The sequence below is a fragment of the Cololabis saira genome, chromosome 8 (genome assembly GCF_033807715.1).
Source record: "Cololabis saira isolate AMF1-May2022 chromosome 8, fColSai1.1, whole genome shotgun sequence".
Taxonomy (NCBI): Eukaryota; Metazoa; Chordata; class Actinopteri; order Beloniformes; family Belonidae; genus Cololabis; species Cololabis saira.
The window spans coordinates 20907627-20930094 of record NC_084594.1 but is presented as its reverse complement, the minus strand read 5'-3'; the positions used below and the strand labels follow the sequence as shown (position 1 = coordinate 20930094).

The 22468-nt window shown below is 40.2% G+C and overlaps 2 protein-coding genes across 2 annotated transcripts; both read right to left on the bottom strand.

Moving 5' to 3' along the window:
* Positions 1-7: 7 nt before the first annotated feature.
* slc25a34 (solute carrier family 25 member 34) lies at positions 8-9343 on the bottom strand. Its single transcript, XM_061727123.1, has 6 exons — positions 9242-9343; positions 8158-8934; positions 2304-2369; positions 1523-1675; positions 1297-1431; positions 8-1199 (listed from the first exon to the last, which is right to left on the bottom strand). The coding sequence occupies exons 2-6, from the start codon at positions 8677-8679 to the stop codon at positions 1011-1013; spliced, it is 1065 nt and encodes a 354-aa protein (XP_061583107.1). The 5' UTR covers positions 8680-8934; positions 9242-9343; the 3' UTR covers positions 8-1010.
* A 3334-nt stretch (positions 9344-12677) lies between these two features.
* Positions 12678-22077, bottom strand: fbxo42 (F-box protein 42). Its single transcript, XM_061727122.1, has 10 exons — positions 21943-22077; positions 19915-20194; positions 19505-19621; positions 17798-17932; positions 17194-17347; positions 16959-17069; positions 14880-14976; positions 14725-14781; positions 14502-14618; positions 12678-14399 (listed from the first exon to the last, which is right to left on the bottom strand). Exons 2-10 carry the CDS (start codon positions 20186-20188, stop codon positions 13335-13337), a joined length of 2127 nt encoding a protein of 708 aa, XP_061583106.1. The 5' UTR covers positions 20189-20194; positions 21943-22077; the 3' UTR covers positions 12678-13334.
* Between the last annotated feature and the right edge of the window lie 391 nt (positions 22078-22468).

Sequence of the window (22468 nt, the reverse complement as noted above, 5' to 3'; positions counted from 1 at the left end):
GCACACATTTCTTACAAAATATATCTTTATTCCGATTATTTACTTAAGTTAAAAGGCCTGAAGTACAAACTGTGTTAGGCTGAAAATCTGTAATAAAAAAGAAACCTCCAATCAAATGGCATTCCTGGGTCTGCTGGAAGGTTACTCCATTTGACAGTGAAACTAAAAGAAAGAAAAAACATCCCTTCAGATTTTTCTTCTCCATGTAGATGACGAAGCAGCTGGGATTTACACATAAAACCGGGACGGAAGTCATCTTAAAGTCGTCTTAACATGGAAAGTAGTTTACGTTTTAGTCCTCCAGCTGCAGCTGTCAACTCTGTAACGATGAGACTCTTCCGTCAGCTCCGCTGCAGGCTGATAAAAGAAATTCATCATTTGAGGTTAAATACTGAAATCTAAGGAGCAACGGAGGTTTTTTGGGGTTTAAAAAAACACTCTGAATGCAGGATGCATGTTGAACAATTGATGCAACTCATCATGAATGGCAAAAGCAATTGTTTGATATTTCAATTTGCTTGCTATCTGGATCAGAGTTAGGTGACACATTTGATGTGTCACTCAGATTTAGAAAAGGAATAAAATAAAGGCACAACCATCAGTTATTGGTCAAAAGACTTGAAACAGTGGAAAACAAGCTTGGCTTTGTCAAATAGTCATGAACATTTCTTCAGGAAGCACTTCTGATATTTCACAATTAAGATTTCATGTTGCACTTGTTGAATTTGTTTATATATGTAGAAACAAGAATTTGTAAGGATATTTGGAGTTTGTGAGGGAATATTTCTTGGTTCAGACTCCAAGAAGCTACCGGCAGCAGCCAAGAACACGGTTCACCACATATTACCGCAAACCTTTACATGTACCACAGCAAAATACATTAACTATATCAGTCTTCATACACAGCTCTGAGCAAATGAGTGGATTTCCAAAAATGTCACACTTTTGCCTTAAATCCTGGCTCATCCAGCTATGCAGAGGCTCACTCAGTTGCACAATTTGTAGGCGTTTTAGTTCGTTCTCTGACTTTCGTTGTCTTTGACTGCATGTTGCCTCATCAGATCCCAGAACAGCATGCTGAGCATCGTGTGCGGGGCCAGTCGTAGGAACACAGGGCCCATGCCTTTATATAACCCCCGCAGTCCCTCAGCTCGGCACACTTTCAGTATACAGTCTGAAAATCCATGGTACAGGCGCCCCTACAAAGCAGTTTACAACAGTGTAAGTTCTCACAATTTAGCTTGCAAGTGCAATCAACTCTTGTGACTCCTTGACCGTGAAGAAGAGTGAGCTCACCTTGCGAAGCTCATCCACCGGCTGGTTGTAGAGCCGCGTGCTGATGACGTCAAACGGTGTCATGGTGATGGCCACTGCAACCCCGCTGACGGTGGCTGCTGTCAGCGCTGTGAGCCATTTCTTTGAATTAAACCACTGCATGGCCATAAAGAAAGATAAATATATGACTGACGGAAAATGGCAGCTGTTGGGTTGTGTGTGCCGTCACAGTATCAGTTACATTTACCTGAAAATGTGACACCCATTCCTTGGCTGAGGTGAAGGTTGCCAGCTGAGTGGCTGAGCCCACCATGACTCGAGGCACAGCTCCGTTCACACCCCTCCACAGACCAGTTAAACCCTCTCTTCTGTAGATAGTAACAAAGGCACTGACCACTCCCTGAAATTGAAAAAATAAAGCATCGATGGACAGTGGCCACACAAGACATTCACTATTCATTCACTTAGGCTGGTGTAAACTCTCAATCATCCAGAATCAAAAAGCTTCATTTATATCTATAGAAAGTACTCTATTCATAATAACTGCTTAATGTTGTCAAATTAAGGTCGGCAAAAAGTTCAACATCGAAATAAAGTTGTGTTGGAATGAAAGAAATAGACACTTTAACGCAAATATAGACACTTTAACATAAAAATAGACACTTAAACGTAAGAGAAACAAATGTGCAAAACACGTATTTAAGACTACATACACGTCCTTAGTTTTTCATCTATGTCTTCTGTTCTGTGAATTTTTTTAATTAAAATATAGCATTTAATAGATTTGCCACTCAAAGCATTCAGCTCTTAAATACATTTATACAAAGTCTCCATTTCTTCAGAAAAAGGAGCGTAAATTAACCTGTAAAATATATAAACTGAAAGCTCTGTTGTAGCACGACGGGTGTCTTCTCCTTTGACATCTACATACAAAATGCATATAAAATAAAAACAGGACGCAACCAAACTAGCAAATAATATACCATGCAGTTTGAACTATATGGATATAAAATTAAAATTCTCCTTACCTCGTGGTTGTGCTGGTGGCCCACCGCTATGGCATTTACAGTCTGAGCTTGCAGATGGGTCTTCACCTGTGAAAACAACAGTCACAAGGATTATGTCTTTGTCACATGCCAGAATGAATTATGTAAGAATTACAGGTAGTAAGAGTTATGCAACATGCACCTTTACAGGGACTGGCCCAACAAATTCTTCACTGATTCACTTTCACAAAAGGTTGACATGATATATTTATCTGTATGTTAATAACGTTGTTTGTTGAAGAAACAAGTGAGACATGAAATATTTTTTTTAAAATGATGACCTCTTTCAACAACTATTATCTCACACAATAGAAAGGAAATAACCTTCATCCTCTTTCCGTTGCTGCAGGACGCTTGCAGAAAAGGGAATGTAGCCTACATTTGTGGCAGCAGTACGTGAAGCAATGCTGAGGGTTTATTTCATGACCAGCTCACAAATCCACATGTCAGCACGCAATATCAACTTTCCATGATGGCTAACATGGAGGCTGACAGCTGAGTCATAAAGAAAAACAACACAACACAAGAGGGAAATGGAGTCAACATTCCTAGAAAGTGCTGTCAATCAAGGGTCAGTGCCAATTGTCCGTGAAATGTGGAAATATGAGTAGAAAACATTATAGAGCTTTGCAGGTTTTAAAGGCAATGATAATGTGGCAATGAAAAAGTATATGACCCAAATAAATTGATTGGTTTTCTGTAAGATAAGTTGAAAAAAGAAACAAAAACAAAAAAACCTCTTGAAGTGAATAGCTGCTCGAACTTCCTTTGGCAGCAACGACTTCAAGAAAAAAATACATCCAGTAGTTGTGGATCAGATCTGCACATTTCAGCTACTGTTTCATCAGTCCACAATACATCCTCAAGCAGCATTTGGAATCGTCACAGTACTCTTTTGGCAAGCCTTTTTTTTGTTTTAATGAGCAGAGACTTCCTCCTTGGACATCCTGCCTGTTCAATGACTCACACATGAACAGGGATGTTTATCACTTCCAGTAATGTCTTCAAGTCTTTACACTTGAAGACTTTACACAAGTTTTCTAGTTAATAGAAAAACTGTAAATTTGGAAAGCTGGATGCTTAAATATATTGAGATTACTTTATATCCATTTCCAGCGTTATGCAGATGAACTGCGCTTACTGGAAAATCTCTATTTTTAGAGGCATGACGCACATCACACCAAGCTTGAAATATTTTAGTCTTTTGTCAACCAGAGTAGCTCTTTACAGACCTTTTTTGCCGCTGTATGTGGTCTCATTTACACAACTTGTAAAAAAAGGTTAAAGGGATGTGTATGAGGGAAAATATTATATAGCGGAAAGCTGAAAAAGGAGACCACAAAGGAATTATTTTTTTGACAAGGATCAACTTGCTCAGAGCTAGTGAGCTTTCATCTGTGAGAAACTAAAAGCGACACTACATAACTTTTCCACCTTAATATCATATTTCCAGAGTCATTGTGATGGTACATCAACTTCCAACAGGTTTAATGACACCTCTGTCATGGTCTGAGGGGTCTGTATCACCTTCACTGGCACTATGTAACTTTGAGGAGCATGGTAGGAACCCTTCCACACTAAAAAACTACAAATTTTTACGGCTTTGACTGCTTTACGGCATACGTCACTTCCCCCTCCTTCCCGATTCGTAGTCGAGATGAAAATGGGCGGGGCTTGGAGCGCAGCTCCGCAGAAGCTGGTAACTCGTTGCTGTGTTGTGGCTGCAGCATCTCCACACAACAGACGTGGGGAAAAGATCACTAATGGTTTAACTTTTCACCGCTTTCCTGCTTGGAGGCAGAACCGCGGAGGCCAATTATCTGAGATAACAAATTAAAAGAGTAAAAGAGTCGTCGGCTCGGTTGGATCGCGGCTGTAACGAGTCCGACCAAACATAACGTTCCTCAGTAAACAAACAAACACGCACACAGACGGGTGTCGGATCAAAACACGGGTTTTATTCCCCACTGCGATTAATTTTGTTGAGGAAAAAATATTAACTATTTGATTTGCAGAGGAAAAAAATAATCTCACGAGGAAAAAAAAATATTGCTCACGCCTCGGAGCCTCTTCAAAGCAGTCAAAAAAAAAAAGAAAAGAAAAGTAAGAGTAATACAAAACATGTACTGTATGTTGTACTATTATACTAATTTATTGAAACACATGACGAGTCAAACATTTACCAAAGCAGCTGCCAAATACTCCTAAACAAGGTAGCCGGAGACGGTGGTTCTGCAGAACTGCGGCAGTAAATCCTTCTAAAGAGTGGAGCTCCGACGAGGAGCTCCATTCTTTAGTAAGGATCCAAACCGTTAATAATCATTATTTTCTCCATATACCGCTCCCTGGCTTCCTTGTTTAAGGTATCCCGGTAAATTCCAGTTCATTTCCAGCAGTTTAACATCTTTTTTTTTGCGTTCCGTCTGTTCACTTGGTGAAACAGAAAAGCGTCCCGTCTTCTCTCAAAACAAATGCACGCGACGGGACAGGAGTTTTCCGGCAGTACGCGTAGTGTTCTTTCTGGTAAAGCACTACCGCTTTTGTCCAAAAGATGCCGCCAAACTCAGAAAAGCTGAAAGTTACGTTGTGCTGCTTTAAACACTATGGGCCCGATTTACTAAAGGTTTGCGTGTGTAAAAACGTGTGCAAACTTGACAGCACCCGCAAACCAAAGTGCCAGCTGATCTACTAACAGCGTGCAAAGAGGACTGCGCCTCTCAAATGCGCAAAATAGCACACGCAATTCATTTAGTACTTTTGCCCTGATGAATAATCAATATGGGGCGTACCCGCCAGAAATCGCTAAATACTGGGAGGGAAAGATGCAAATTGGTCCATTTACCACGCGCAATGAGATTTACCAAGCCTGAAAGTTTTTGCGTGGATTGTGATTGCGTCTGTATTTAATACGTTCGAAAGGAAGGTGCTAATCTCCACATGCAAAAGGAGAAATATTTTATTTGAATGTTAAATCGAGTATTATTCAGCAAAAGGTTGCCACAGGAGGCACATTCATTTTTTTATTTGTGATAATAAATAAATCACGTGTTTTCATGGAGAAAAAAGTGTTTCTCATTGTGCGCCTATACTTGTTCTGCAGTTGTCATACCCCGGTGTCATGCCGTATTCAGCACCCCTGCCGTGAAAAGCACCCCCTCGTCTGACAAAAATGATATTCTCATTCCGTGTTCTGTTCATGTTCTGTTGTCCATGTTCTGTTAGCGTCCAGTTTTGTGTTAATGATTCATGTTTAAATGCGCTCATGGATTCGGGTAAAAAACAAAAAATCGGGTAAATGGTTATTGATGTCATTAATTAATAGCCTGCTTACTGTGTTGTCTTCCATAATATTTGTAAATATATATAATATAAACTCCTAAGTATGTGTTTGTGTGAGTGTGTATATATAAATATATTGAAGTGTCAGTGTGTTGTTTTTTTTCTTGGTCTACTTATCATTGAATATACGAGGGGGTGCTTTTCACGGCAGGGGTGCTGAATACAACAATTTGCCTCTTCCACTAATATCTCTATAACTCCAACTCGTCAAATTTCATTTTGCGCTTGCGACTATATCCTGCTTTCCATCCAGACTCTCCATGGCGCAAAGTTTGCGCCGCAAACCGTAAGACGCGCAACACCTCATTTAAATACTGAGGTTTGCACCTGTTATCAATTGCGCACGCAATCTTAGTTGATCACCCGCAAAACACACAACAACAGCACGTGCAAACTTTTTCAGTGCACACGCAATTTAGGACTCTTTATTTAGGATCTTAGTAAATCGGGCCCAATGACTTTTATGTAATGGTCCTTTCTTCTCAAACATACACTGACCGGCCACTTTATTAGGTACACCTGCGCATTAACGCACATTTCTAATGAGCCAATCACATGGCAGCCATTCAATGTATGTAGGCATGTAGACATGGTCAAGACAATTTGCTGCAGTTCAAACCGAGCATCCAAACAGGGAAAAAAGGGGATTTAAGGGACTTTGAACGGGACATGGTTGTTGGTGCCAGACAGGCTGTTCTGACTATTTCAGAAACTGCTGATTGACTGGGATTTTCACGCACAACCATCTCTACAGCAGCAGAAGAGCACACCAGCTGCCACTCCTGTCAGCTAAGATCAGGAAACTAAGGCTACAATTCACACAGGCTCACCAAGATTGGACAAAAGAAGAAAACGTTGCCTAGTCTGATGAGTCTTGATTTATACTGCAACATTCGGATGACATTCGGGCAGAATTTGGCGTCAACAACATGAAAGCATGGATCCATCCTGCCTTGCATCAACGGTTCAGGCTGGAGGTGGTGGTGTAATGGTGTGGGGGGGATATTTTCCTGGCACACTTTTGGCCCATTAATGCCAATTGAGTATCGTGTCAGCGCCACAGCCTACGTATTGTTGCTGACCATGTCCATCCCTTTATGACCACTGTGTACCATCTTCTGATGGCTACTTCCAGCAGGATAACGCACCATGTCATAAAGCATGAATCATCTCAGACTGGTTTCTTGAACATGGCAATGAGTTCACTGACCTCAAACGGCCTCCACAGTCACCAGATCTCAATCCAGTAGAGCACCTTTGCTATGTTGTGGAACGAGAGATTTGCATCATGGATGCAGCCAACATATCTGCAGCAGCTGCGTGATGCTATCATGTCAACATGGACCAAACTGTCTGAGGAATGTTTCCAGTACCTCGTTGAATCTAGGCCACGAAGGATTAAGGCAGTTCTGAAGGCAAAAGGGGATCCAACCCAGTACTAGCAAGGTGTGTCTAATAAAGTGGGTGTGTGTACTGGTCAAAAATAGAAGAAAGACATTTGAGACGTCTTCCGAACTGAGCAGGGGTCTGGTGTTTTTGATTTCAGACCAGATCAAGATGGTTTGTCAGGTTGAAATGTTTACAAATGTTCAATGTCAGGTTTAAACTGAAGTTTCAGCTCATGTCTAATTGTATTTTCTTTAACTTTAGACCCCTCTTTTTTTAAATGTATTTTCACTTATATATATTTTCAATTTGCACAAAAAATAATACATTTTTAAAGGATCCATTTTCAGTTTGACTCCACAGTTATCCAGAACCCCATCTTTGTGTGACTAACCTTTTAAAATCACAGCAAATTAAGATGAAATGTCACATTAAAAAGGCTATGGAAGACCTCAACTAGATCTGTTGAATGCAGAAGGATGAAGCATCACAGTAACTTTCACATCGACAGGGCTTAAGAAATGAGCAAAAATCTCCAATCAGAACTGTTTAAACATACTTTTGTTTACCAGCTTTAGCTCCTTTCGTGCAGAAATATATCTCAGTCTTGTGACGATAATATCTTGTGGATAAACTGCTTTTTGTACAAACTTTTAAATGTGAGCCAACATGATTGTGCTTTGACACAAGTTCATAAGTCTGTTTCTACAAAACATTTGGAGGATACATGAGATATTGACCTCACAGGACAATCAGCCATATCATCTCCCTGCATTCGCTCTAAGGTCTTCTGGTTTCTGTCCATCGTTAGCTTTGAACTAGTTAATTTAGTTTTCTTTCACATTTGCCCGTGCGGTAGAGTGAAACCTAATCTGATGATGCGCCTTACCTTACACGTGGTTTTCAATTTCCTATTGAGTTTACTTATTGGCCAACACAAGAAACAGATACTGTGTGGATAATAACATAATAGGTGACATTCTGTACAATGATTAAAGGATATTTGTTGATTATTCACAAAGAACAGAACTGTAAGAAGACACCTTTTTTTTTTTTAAACATTATACAAATTCTTCCTTTTACAGTTTGAGAGCAAGGTGATGCAACTTACCAGGTAAGCAGGAGAAGCAATGAAGGCACCCAGAGCCCCAGCTGCCGCCCCTGACAGCAGACTCCCCCCGTGGAATGAGGTGACACCCAGACCTTCACAGTAGGAGTAAAAGCCCAGCCTCACCCCGTTCATCACGCCCTGGTAGATCAGCCCGGCTGAGAGCCCCTTCTGCAGGCCCCGGAGCCCATCCGTCTGGCCCACAACCCAGAGGGCCTGCAGGACTCCCCGGTAGTGTATCTGGTAGGACCCCACGGCACGAAGCTCCCCCTGAAGCTGCAGACGAGTCTTCACGACCTCCAGCGGGTTGGTGAACATGCAGGCAGCACAGCAGGCAAGAGCACCCAGGGCAAAGTCCAGTGAAGGTGGGACAGCCGGCGAATGCGGCGAGTGTGGCGAGTGTGGCAATTGTGGCGAGGGATCAAAGACACTGAGGGGGACTGCGGTGGATGCCATCCTGTGGGGAGACTTGCCACCAAAAACAGAGTCTTCTGTTGAAGGTTTCAGCATCTGTGCACTCGTCATCCCTGAGAGAGTGGTCTGCACAGCCCCGATGGTCTTAGTTCAGTATCAGTCAGTTAGGAAACAGGGTTGGTATACCGTACCTGTTGCACCACGGTGCAGCAAAGTCAGATTCAAATGTTATTATGAGCCTCTGTGATAATTCACTGTGACTTCAGCACGCCTGTCCTGTGACGCTGCAGAATACCTCTCCAATGTCGTTGTGCAGTGACCTGTGTTGTCCTCCTGGACTGTCAGTCTGCTCTAACGAGGAACCACCTGCAAGACAATTCAGTCATGATCGAGTGAACAATCCTGAAGTGTTTTTCCAAACTTGACCATGTTCACAAAAGCCCTACATGTCATTACAAGAGGTTATGTTTTGCATCAAAAGGAAATCCTCTTGGAATGGCAGGCATTCTTGTTTATGCTCAGAGAGTCAGACATTTTAAAGACATGCAGCACTTTTCCTCAATACCATAACTTCAAATCCACAACAACGCAGATAAACAAAGCACTTTGAAGTAATAGTAAACAGCAAAGTGTGAGTTTAGATCTGAGTGACAAGTTCAAGGTTGACAGGTACCTCTCAGACTGGATTTCATGGTGCTCGGAGGTCCTGTGCAGCTCCATTCCCCCCTTTCTGCTCCACAGCATTGTAAACATGTGTCCTGACAGCACATTCATTGTCAGAGTCTCCTCCTCCTGCCAATAGAGGAGCCAATAGCGTTCTGGTCCACGGCGAGTCCCGCTCCTGCACCAACCAGACGACTCCGCCGTGTGCGGCCTCCGTGTTGTCCTATAGGAGCAGTCTGGGTAAAAGGTTAAGGCTGATTTCTGGTTCCGCGTTAAATCGACGCAGAGCCTACGCCGTAGGCTATTGCGTACGGTACGCCGTAGTCTGCGTTGGTGTAACGCAGAACCATAAATCAGACTTTAGGGGGGGTGGGCACGACGTGCCACACAAACCAAGCCTGCCAAAAACAATGTAATCTGGATAATCCCTGCCACAAAACAAGACAATGCCACTGCATAACTTTTTACTTGGAGCACTTCACTTTTCCATTTTATGATTTTAGTTATTACATAACTCAGTGTTATGTAAGAATGTTTTTTTTTTAATTATTATTTAACCTTTATTTACCCAGGCAAGCAATTAGTCCATGGGGCAGAGCCCAACATTTCACTTGTCAGCACCACTGAAGGTGACAAAACTTACTTTTTGAAAAGATCCATGTCTGTAGATGATATTTTGGTATGATAACCCTTCCTGAGTGGCAGCTGTATCATAGTTATCAGCTCATGAAGTTACCCACCCCCTTCAGAAAATTACATTTTAGATGCTAGAAGCTAAGATGTGATACATTTCCTGAATCCTTATGGTCCTGGGAGTATTCCAGTTTTTGCATTTTGTGTCTCTGTTATTCCTAGATGATACAGGGCTAAAAGAATTGTGTAAAAATGTGTGTTGTTTATAGTTTAAAGAGCTGCAGTGACCTCTATGTTGGTCAGAAAGATTCACATCTTAGTTTGAATGAATGCTTAAAAGAGGAAAAAGAGCATTCACATACTCTGCCCCTTATACATGGAACAAACTTCAAAAGGATCTAAAAATAACAGAATTTATTCCACTGAGTGATTTTAAGTCTAGAATGAGTGCACTTGAGACAGCATCTCTGATTTGTAACTGTTTTAAATTATTTCCATTTTTTGTTTCATTTGATTTTATTTGATTTTAATATTTCACATCACACCTCTGTAAATTTTAATATCTGAAATCTTGTGCTGCCTCTTGGCCAGGACACCCTTGCAAAAGAGATTTTTAATCTCAGTGGGTTTCTTTTCCTGGTTAAATAAAGGTTAAAAAAAAAAGTCCCTTTTAAAATGATACCAAAGACAATATTGTGAAACATTGACAGCTATCCTGTACATGAGTCTAAACTAGGATATGCACCATGCATCTAATGTAATGTTCTGAATGGGGTGGATAACTTCATGAGCTGATAACTATGATACAGCTGCCACTCAGGAAGGGTTATCATACTAAAATATCATCTATAGACATAGATATTTTCAAAAATTATAAGCAAGTTTTGTCACGTTGAGTGGTACTGATATCGGGTCTGGCCCATGGACTAATTTAAGAACAAATTCTTATTTTCAAATGCAGCCTGAACACAGAGCATAAGCACTTTGAGGGGAGAGGGGAAGGGGAGTGCTAGAAATAAAAAACAGTGTTATATAAAATTGCATGATAAAACAATAAATATGTACAATAAATATAAATACAAAAACATTGAAAAATATATATATATAAAGATTCAGATTCAGACGACTTTATCAATCCCTTTGGGAGGTTCCCTCAGGGAAATTGACATCTCCATCACACACAAACGACACTGTAATTTACAAATCAAACACCCCAAAAGCCAAACACCCATATAAAGATAAAAAGATAAGAAAATTAAAAATGAAGATAAAAATAAAAGTAAAAGGTAAAAACAAAAATAATAATAATAGAAAGTATGGTGCCATAAAAAGAAGAATTATAAGGATAGAAAAAGTGTTGTGTAATAAATTGCACAAAGTTATTGCACAGTCCGGTTTGTTGTTGGTCAGACTGACTGACTGACTCCCCCACAGTCCCTCTGTTCTTCACTTCTTCAAACATTGGGATGTGGCAAGTCGGCCTGATCAACAGGTGCAAGAGTCAACTGTAATTTGTTGCAGGTTTTGTTTGAAACAGAGTGTGATATGAGGGCAGAGAGTTTGAGAGTGTTTCGTAGTGTGTTCCAGTCATTAGCTGCAGCAAACCAGAAGGTGCTGGGACCAAAGACTGATCGGGCTTGGGGGATGGAGAGTTTAATGAAATTACTGGTAATGTGCGTGCGTCAGTGGTGTAAACCAAATAAATCATTCAATAATCATGATTAGATTGATATTTTAAACATTTAACTGATTGGTTTTATCATGAAGATTAAGTGAAGATTCATGAAAATGAATGAAATTCATGCATTAATAAAAGGAAAGAAAGACACATTATGTGGCTCATCTCCAAAAATTGCCAACCTGGAGCTGAACCCGCTCAAGACTATGGAGATGACAGTGGATTTCAGGAAAATCCCCAAGCTGTTGCTCTGATGAACTCTCATCACTCAGTCTCAGAGTAATCAACCACTGCAATAATAATAATTATAACCACAATCATATGCTGTAACAATGCACTTTTCAACAACCATGACTACCTCATACTGCTGCACTTTTTTTTTTTTTTTTTTTATTGTATATATGTTAATAAGAACTGTCATTTGTCTATTTACTGTACAGTGAGTGAAAATAACAGAGTCAAATTCCCTGTCTTGTTTGACCTGACTTGGCCAACATGATTCTGTTGTCATAAAACAGCTGAAAGTTACGATGTTTTATCTACAAACAGCACTTTAAATGGGTGATGCCGTTTGAAGTTGAGGTGATTGTTGCCTTTGCTTCTGTGATGTATGCAAGCTGTCCACCAGAGGCTGCTTTCTGCAAAATACAAGTACTCTCAGCATCAACGGACAACGAACCGAAGAGCCTTGAGATGTAAAGAGGAGACGCAAATTTTATCTTTTATCGTTCATTCAGTGGAAATTGATAACTTTTTGAGCTTGACCCTACTTGTCAACCTAGGAACTGCTTATTTTGACACTTCCGATGGATTCAGTTTCCGAGACCAAAGGTCATACCTTGTTTTGAATTTGTAAGATCAAACGGATCAAGAAACTTGAAACAAATGATCATAATTACACACAGTGACTTTGCTTAACTGGTGCTTCTAAAGTGGAATTAAAGAAATATCCGGTCTTGACGTTGCTACCTTTACCAGAGGTTTCTGCCAACTATGAAATACTGATCATATTCTTTCTTTCTACGCTTCTTATCAAAAGTGCTGTAAAAGCCTTGTAATATAGTGACAGATCTTTCACTTGAAAAGCAGCAATGTTTGCTCGACACCATACACACAAAAACCAAGACTGTGAGAAAGCAGACATGGAGGCCTTTATTGTTCAACTATGTTTATAGTACAGTGCCACGTCTCTCAGCCACCATGGCTGCTGACACACATTAGTCAACATTTTTCTTAATCACCACCACCATGCATACAAACACACACACACACGTGCGCACACACACACACACACACACACTGTACTTCATGTAAACATTGCAGGCTTTAAGAGTGATACAAAAAGCAAGGTAGTTGTCAGCTGTTCTGTCAGTAGCATCCTCTCTTCCAGACTTTCTCTCTTTTTAAGAGTTCAGAGGAGAGTGACACGAAACCAGATATTTTTGATTTTTTTTTTTTTTTACTTTTGGGGAATGACAAAAAAGTTCAGAGCTCTTTAACCACAGCAGTCACAAACACACACACTCACACATGCTCACACACACAGCCAAGATTCTCATTTAAGGAAATGTTTTAGGAAAGTGTTTTTAAAGTGTTTTATTTTGAATGCTTGCAGTAGACAGAAGGGACAATAGTGAATTTCCAAAGTGAAACATCTAGCAGTGATAATGCTTGTTTTTTTTTTTTTACTTTAAGTTTTAATCCTTCCTACAGGAAAAAAGGCCTTGTGTGTCAGTTCCCTTGTGTTTTCACAGGGTGGAGCATCATCTTCCCAGTAACACCTGGAGCAGCATTACCTTTTAGCACGAACAAAGTACAAGGCGTTGGTTTTAGGGTAGTACTTCACATTCTGTTTTTTGTCCATGAGGCCCCCGAAAATAATGAGCTCTCCGCGACCCTGTACCACGGTGTGAAGGCTGGTTTCTGGTGGCCCTGTGACTGCAGCAGGAGTCCCGTTTCCATAAACTCTCCAAGACACGACACCAACTGATTTGGCTCGGGACACATCCAGTACGTACATCTGCATTGGCTTGCAATTGAGAGACTGGTACAAAGGTTTTCCTACGTTTAGGCTCTGAGGCGGGTGATGACCGAGGCGTCGTGCTATAGGTGGGATAGCATGTCCCTCAGCTCCAGCAGCTTGCGGGGGACTGGAAGATGATGATGGAGGGGTACCTGGAGGACCTGTCCCTCCTCCTCCCCCACCACTTCCTCCTATATGAGAAACACCGTGTGTTTGAAGGGAAGACAGTGACAACGAAGACGGCATTGATGCGGAACATTTGTTTTTCACCGCCTCCAGCCCTCTTCGTAAGGCAGCGGGGGATACCGCTCCTGGGGGCGTGCGCGGCGATTTTGCAGGAGGTGTGTGCAGGCCATTAGTGCTGGGAAACTCAGGATGGTGAGAGACGGAGGGGGGAGAGTCCCATCCATAGTCTGTGGAGGCAGGTAGGTGAGGGCGGGAGGGAGGAGATGCAGCCTGGGACGGGCTGGTCCGAGGGGAGGGGGAGGATCCATTTATTAGAGGAGGAAGTGGGGGAAGAGGAGGGCTGTCTGGGCCTTGCGAGGGAGACGGCTGTTGAGAGGAGGATGGGCTCCCCTCTCTGACACTTCCTCTAGCTGAAGGACGGGGTCTCAGAGTGCCCCATCGACCATTTACACATGGAGCTTCTTCAGCAGCCCCCAGGACAACACCGGCAGCTCCACTGCGAACGGGAGACTGAGAGCGCAGAGAAGGCGGATCAGTGCCCAGAGGGGCAGGTGTGGCACTTATGGGGGACGGTCGCGAGTTAAGACTTGGGCTGAGAGGTGCACGGCCAGAGGGAGCCTGTGAGAAAACCACCACACACTGGCCAACCTAGTGATTAAACAACACGTTTGTAAAAGGTTGTTAGACATCTATCAGTAACTTGACAAATCAATAAGCAGATTAAGACCGACAGCTAAATCAAAGACTCACTTTACAAGCTGGGTGACACCACAATTCTGGGGCTCCATGGTCCTCATTTTCTACTTGCAGCTGCTGCCACCTCCATGCTGGAGCACCCATGTGGAGGAGCCAGGCATCTTTCAGGAGCTTTATTACAAAACAAAAAGGGATGAATCAAAACTGTGGTTCTCACAGACATTCTTTTCATGAGAAAAAATGTAAAAAATAAATTACATTCAGTAAAAAAACTTACTGCGTTAGGGCCACCACAGCCTCCCAAGATGAGCAAGGTCTTATCATCGATAACAATCTAATGCAAAAACATGGAATACATAATTCACTCTCATATAAAATGTGGTGTCCAGTAGAAAATGCTTATTGAACCTGGGTTAAATAACAAAGTCTTACCTGTGACTGGCCTCCACGTGGGTGGGGTAATGGGCCCGAAATGGGTGGTTTAGACCAGGACCACTGCTCCAGATCCAGAACCCAGACTTCATTACTCCTAATGAAAACCAATAGCGGTGCAACAGCAAGGGGAAGAAAAGCAAACGTACATTTTAGTTTACCAAATCTGTTTTCACAGATGAACTGCAGCCTTGGACATTTATATATATTATTTAGAAGAGAAGATGAGCATGGTATAAAGTCAGCCATTTCCTCTATAAATTAGGGAGATATTTGTTGATACATTTCATGGGGAGTAAGTGTCTGCTAATTGAAATATACTCATTACTGATTGCCTGAATATAGCCATCTGTTCTGACATCTTAAGCTGGGCATACACTGTGCAATATTTTAAATCGTTTGAGACTGCCCCATCTCACACTGGACGACTAGATCGCTGAGTTCAAAAGTTCACAGCCCACGATTTATGGTCTCACACTGTACGACCCGATGCTCGGATGCGACCCGTCTGCTCACACTATACGATCATAATCCTCACGTCGGACTTCTGTGTACTGGAACTCGAGGCCGGTTTTAGCCGGGGGGGAGAGGTGGGCTGTGTCCACCCAAACGTGCATCCTGCCCACCCAATCAAAGGTTATGGGGATCCTTTATTTTTTATATATATATATATATATATATATATATATATATATATATATATATATATATTAAAAAAAAGAAGAAAAAAAAATCACAAAATATCTGTACTGTTTCTGATTGGGTCGGCACTGCGCATCATCTTTAGACACAACAATGAACGCATACGGCAAAAGTTGTGTCTCGGCGGAGGGACCCGGCGTCCCAGCAAAATGAGCACAACAGAGAAGAGAAGTGTTCAGAACAGCGCACAGAGTGCACACTAAAGGCTGATTTATGGTTCCGCGTTACACCAACGCAGAGCCTACGGCGTAGGGTACGCGGCGATGTGCCCCGTACGGTGCGGGTATGCCCGGCTTTACTGTTGGACTGCATTCAAGCTTATTGGTTGAATACCTATAACTCTTCTCTCTGGGTTGTAGGAGAGCAAAACATGTGGAGAAAAAAAAAATCTATATCAACAGACACAGTTTTCTAATGTGTAGAACATGTGTAAAACAGTAAAAATTGAAAAGCCAGGACCTGATTCTGTAAAGGCCAAGGTAATGAAAAACAAAACGTACATAGTGGTTATGTACTGGTAATATATTTTTTAATTATCGCCACACCAGAAGACGACTGATGATGAAAATAAATATGCAACTGAGTGCTCTTGACTTTACAGGGTGCTTGCTCTTTTTCCAAATTAAAATTCCAGACTTTTCCCAGACTTTTTTAAAACTGATATTTTTTTTCCCAAGACCTTAACTTTACGTACTTGTATACTTGTGTGCCCACTGCCTACTTCATTGGTTGAGATTGTACCAATTGTGTTTATTAAAAATGTATGTTAGAATTTTTTATAGGCTAGTATTCAATGAACGAATGCATTATTCACAGTAAATTATGTTTTTACTGATGAAATGGTTTCAAAACATGAAAATCACAAGTACATGAATTTCACATTTTCACAATGCCTTTGAGCATACTGTAAAATTCTACCATACATTTTTTCCCCATACTTTATTAAGACTTTCACACAAAATTCAAGACTTTTCAAGGTCTGGAAAACAGTGTTTCGAAATTCCATACTTATTAAGACTTGCAAGACTTGCGCAAGCACCCTGCTTTACAATAGTTAAGCTATTTCTAAAGAATCAGGTGATAAGTTCCTATATATTTCTAATTCTCCATAATTTAAGACTACTTGGTAAAACCACATATTCCATCCTTAATACCACATACAGTAAATGTTGTTAATCTATCAAATCTGTGGGTTTGTAGTATGTGTACTAGAGTTACTGGTTCAGAGTCACTCAATATAATCCCAAATAGTAACAATCAGGAGTGACACCCATTTTCAAACTAGATGCTATCATAGTCATCATCTAGTTTTAATCGGCTTCAATGTTTGCTGTTCCCTTTTGAATACGTTATTAATTTGACAGAAAATGTTCTTACATTTGACGTGCTCCTAATGATCCACCAAACACTACCATGGTGTTTCCAATCACAGATGATGAGTGGCCAGCCATAGGTGGAGGCCCATGTGTTGTTACTATACAGTTCCACCTAAGACAGTAGAAGCAAAAGCAAAGCATGTGAAGAGAGAGTCAGAAAATACCGTAATGATAAATAGAGTAGAATTTTTTTAAATTTTACAATAATTAATTAAAACTATATTTTCACATCTCACCAGTTCTTCGATGGAGAGTAGGTGTGGATTTCATCAAAAAACCTTTCTGGCTGATGCAGTGGATAAGGGCTGGGGCGCGTCCAACCCCCAAACAGCACTAAAAGATCTTTGTGCATCACCAGAGTAGCTCCAGCTTTAGGAGACGGATAGGAGCCTGTAAAATTTAAGATACAGAGTAAAATCAAACATTGATGACAATGATGCTACTATATCTTTTGTATTTTTTATTTCTGACTTTTCAGTCTTTTTACCCCTCCCCTATATGTGTGTACTGCTGTCAACAAATAAGTTTCCCCACTGAGGGAGAAAATAAAGGATATTCTATTCTATTCTATAATGTATAAATCAATAATCCAATGTGTGTATGTATGTATGTATGTATGTATGTATGTATGTATGTATGTATGTATGTATGTATGTATGTATGTATGTATGTATGTATGTATGTATGTATGTATATATGTATATATATATATATATATCTCAAAACATTTCAGTAGAGAAGAATGTGTGGATAAGCCCTATTAACTCTGTCACAACAGAGTAATTTAAAACGTATCTAGAACTACATGATATAAAGAAAGCTTTGAGTTTTCATTCTCACCTGAGGCTAAAGGGCGGATCCATTCCTTGCTGTTGAGATCAAGTCTCCATAGATCATTGAAGGCTGCATTGCTGCTACTCTGAGTACAACCCCCGAACACATACATGGATTGATTTAAGTCATAATAACACGCACCTGTGACACACACAAAAACATAAATCAACCACAGATTAACAGCAAAGATCATAACTATACATTATTATCTTATGAATACTAGGGGTGCAACTAACCAATTTTTATAGTTGATTATATTGATTGATTGATTGAGTTGATTATATATATATTGATTATTGAAACTATTAGTTGACTTATCAGATTATGAATTGTGCAATAACTTAAATCATTTTATTTAGCTATTATGGTTTAAAATAATCCTGAAATTTTTTAAGATATGCGTCAGCTAAGAAAAAACATTAAAAATAATTTCTTCAAAAATATGTGATTTATTTAATTTGTGTGATGAACAAACTTTGCTGCTCATAGGACTATATGAAAATAAAGTTATGTCAAGTTAAAACCCCTTTTGGTAGAGTATTACTCATAACAATAACTCCTTGACTGTTTAAGATATGTGGGACATTTTAAAAAGCTAGTGGTATGAGAGAAGAGGATGCAGAGGATAGGAGGCAGATGATTCACTGTGGCAACCCCTTTCCAATATGATTTATTGAAAGCCAATGGCTAGCCACTATCACTTCCTCATCGGTAATCATCACCCTACTACGCTTAGACAAGCAATGAACAGTTTATAAAAACAGATCTTTTGGTACATGCAGTAGTTTTTTATTTAGCTAATGACTCAATATGTGAAACTGGATAATCTGTACTAAATGTCTGTCGACAGCTCTGCAAAAATGTTGGCAGCCATCTGCTCAAGGGGTTAGTAGCCACTGCTAACTTTAATTGACATATGGTGGACATTGTTCGTGTCACCTTCCTGGGCAGCATGACTGCAGAAGAAACGAGGCTTACAAACCACTCTTTAGAAAGCAATGGGTCCCATGACTAATGCTTTGTTTATTGCTTTTTTTTAAATATTCTTTATTATACAGTCTATGATCTTTATGGTGGCCCCAGGACACCTGAAGTACAATCACAGACAACAGTCACCTGCGTGTCACGCACATATTTTACAGTCTATGGTCAAACATTAGTTTTTCACTACTGTAACTCTTAAATGGTTACTGCAATCAAAAACTGAGGGCTTTCCAAAGGGAAACTGTGTGAGTGATACACTAAACATTAGGGTAAATCTATGCTGAGTGAGTTATATAAAGTTTTAGAGTTTTGGAGAATTTTGGATATTTGGGCCTTTGTCTGAAAAAACACACCAAAGTTTTGTTTTTAGTGGGTCGTTTACCCTTTTTTTTTTTTTACTATTTGTGTCACTCATGGTGGAGTTTTGCCCCAATGGGCTCACAAAGACACGAGATATTTGGCTAACTTAATTTCATTAAATTGTAGTTTGCTTGTATAGGAACTAATTTATGTCATATCTGGTTTGTGCAGTTTTTAGTTTACAGAGCCTGAAACACAAAGAGAGATGTATTCTTATTCAAAAAAACTGTATTTGTACATAGCTAGATTTTTACTTAAATAACCCGTTTCCTTTCGTGAGATGAATTATGGAAAAAACAGTTTCTTTAGTTATACTCCACAATCCCAGCTCATACTGCGAAAAAGTATGGAAAAGCACCATATACTAACTGTGTGAAAAGCGCTGAGTGATGGGAGTTCCTGGATATGGGTATGTGCGACTTTCCCACTGGATATTACCCTCCTGGACAGCTCTCAAAAAACCATGATAACACTGATAGGCAACACCTAGTTCAGAGAAAATGCAAGTCAGTGACAAAAATGCAGGAAATGTGTTCCAACTTGCAGATAAAATAATTATGCACACGTTTCAATGTGTAACTACAATATACAATATTTCTTTTGTCTGAACAAAAGAAAACCACAAAGCTATCAGCACTGAAGACATAATGAACACAATACAACTACAATATACACTCTCTCCCTCATGTTATAGTACAATAGACACATCCACAGTGATGCAACTGTGTGTACCATCAGATTCAATTTTACATAAGATTATGAAAACACAAGTGACATACCTTTAATGAGGCGATACCACTGCTTGCATACAAGTGCTGCGGTCTTGTGTTCCTGGTATGGTGAGAGGAAAGATAAAATGTATTCAAGAACCTCTTCTGGCAACTCCACCATTGTTCTCCCCACTCCTTTGGCACCACTGTCCATGTTCCCTTCTTGTGCACATGACCCCATCTTTGCCTCCACTTCTTCTGCAACTCCAGCAGAATCTGTACCATTGTCTTCTGTATCCATGGCAACGAAGTATCCGTCTTCATGGTCAGAGGAACGGGACATTTTTGACTGTTGAAACATATGGAAACATGCTAGTGATTAAAGCCCTAATATTCATTACCATGATCACCATTTAAAACATATAACTATGCTACTTAGATTTTTTTCCACTCGATCTACTTATACAATACTACTTATATATAGTAGTATAAGTATATTATAATGTATAAGTATATTATGATATATAGTTCTCTTCTCTCCTCTCTTCTGCACCTCTCACAACCTGCCCGCACTCTAAGGTCCAGCGCCTTCATCAATCTCTCCATCCCCAAAGTCCACACCACCTTTGGGCACAATGCCTTCCAGTTCGCTGCAGCCTCTGATTGGAACACCCTACAAAAAACCCTTAAACTTTCTGTTCTCACTTCCATCTCCACCTTCAAACTACATCTTTTATTAAGTACAACCGACTCCTGCACTTGCCTTTAGTCCTCCTTCATGCATACTGACTGTTTTATCTTTTGTATTGTGTTTTAATGTCTTTTTGTGTATTTATATAACTTTGTTTTTTTTTCATCTTAGCTCCCTCCCTTTACCCCCCTAGGCTGCACTTGTAAATAAGAAATTTGTTCTTAAATTGCTTGCCTGGTTAAATAAAGGTTAAATAAAAAAATAAAAATAGTGTATTTATACTACTATAAATAGTGGTATAGGTATATTATAAATTATAAAGTCGTTGCAAACTATTTTGCTCAAAAGTGGATACAGATCTGGTGATAGTAGCAAATATTGTTACTTAAGATGTGGATGGTTTTGGTTGGTTACTTACTTTTATTTTTGTTTAAATTTATTATTTCAGGAATTCTATTGAATGTTTTTCACCCTTTTTGAGTTGTATTATTGTTCTTTTGTATGTCTATGTGTGGACCCCAGGAAGAATAGTCTTCCCATGGTGAAGACTAATGGGGATCCTTTTTAAATAAACAAGTACAAAATCATTATCCCACCATACATCTCCTGTACACGATTATAACTGAATCATAAATAAAAAACCCCAGAACTCCAATATCACTGCAAAAGCAGTATCAAGCATGATTCTGGGACATTATATATCATTATTACATAGGTATAACATTTCAGAACCATTATGTAAAAGAGATTTCGCCCTTCAACAAAGCCTGTCCGAGTTATTTTACCAGCCACGTCTGAGCAGAATAAATTACTCTGGACTTGCTGAAGCTAATCATCACCTAAACTAACTAACATGATCAGTCAGGGAAAACAAGCCATTTCAAAGGTCTAAGTGAGGACTGGGGGTTTGAAACAAACCACAATGCCACTGTCAAGTGGACCAGTATTGAATTTAATGTTACATCCTCAAAAAAATATGTGTTAGCATCGGCTAACTGTGGCTAACCCTCCAAGCTAACGGCAGCTAACACTAGTTCATAGCCAAAGAGTAGTTTTAAAACTGCCGTATGTGGCGCCTCGCTGCTTTAATTGTGTTTGCAATAAGGAAATGTATCACTTTTTTACGTCTTTTAACCGACATCCTTCCACGTCTTACATCCTACTTGGTAAGCAGCTATGTGCTGTTGATAATCTGTGCTAGTGTTAACGGCTGATTTATGGTCCCGCGTTACACCGACGCGTTACGTACGCAGAGCCTACGCCGTAGGCTACGGCGTAGGCTCTGCGTCGATTTAACGCGGAACCATAATTCAGGCTTTAGCTCTCAGTGAGAGCTGTGCCAGATGTCACATATCTGACTACTTTTCCTCCCTGGCGTGATGAAACAGCGAGGTCCTGGTCCTTACCGTGGTCTCGGGTGTTGATCTCTGCTGGGCTCCGAGCGTCGGTGTGTGTTCGCTGCTGCTCCGCTGGTATCAGCCCCAGTGATTCCTCCTCAGCCGCCCTCCGGTCGCCATCTTCCGCTCTGTGAACAGCTCTCCCCCCCCCCCCCGGTCTGTAAGTTTGACTACACTAGAAAAAACACACTCACATCATAGCAAATGGACCATTCCTATGGAGGGAGATTTGTGTCTTACTTATTCAATAAAAAAAAAGATTGCTTCAATCAAAAAATATATTTTCAATAAAAAAAAATGCACTTCAATCAAAAAATATATTTTCAATTTAAAAAAAATTCACAGGGACAGATGAGGCACCCATCATGCTACTTTACAAGCAGGTGACAGCAGTGTCATGATGTGGGTTTGTTACACTTAAACAAAATAAACCAACCAGAGTAACCTGCAAAACAGCTACTCTTATTGATAACATTATAACTAACATGGTTGATTATCCAGGTAACTCAGGAATATTATGTTCTGACATTTCTGA

Coding starts and splice junctions, on each gene's coding strand:
- slc25a34 (XM_061727123.1), bottom strand. CDS start 8,679: ATGACGAGTGCACAGATGCTGAAACCTTCAACAGAAGACTCTGTTTTT. Junction 2,370..8,157: donor TTGCTTCTCCTGCTTACCTG/GTAAGTTGCATC, acceptor TTGTTTTCACAG/GTGAAGACCCATCTGCAAGC. Junction 1,432..1,522: donor AATGGGTGTCACATTTTCAG/GTAAATGTAACT, acceptor ATGGCCATGCAG/TGGTTTAATTCAAAGAAATG.
- fbxo42 (XM_061727122.1), bottom strand. CDS start 20,188: ATGTCCCGTTCCTCTGACCATGAAGACGGATACTTCGTTGCCATGGAT. Junction 17,070..17,193: donor TACTCTCCATCGAAGAACTG/GTGAGATGTGAA, acceptor CTACTGTCTTAG/GTGGAACTGTATAGTAACAA. Junction 14,977..16,958: donor TCATTAGGAGCACGTCAAAT/GTAAGAACATTT, acceptor GGTTTTCATTAG/GAGTAATGAAGTCTGGGTTC.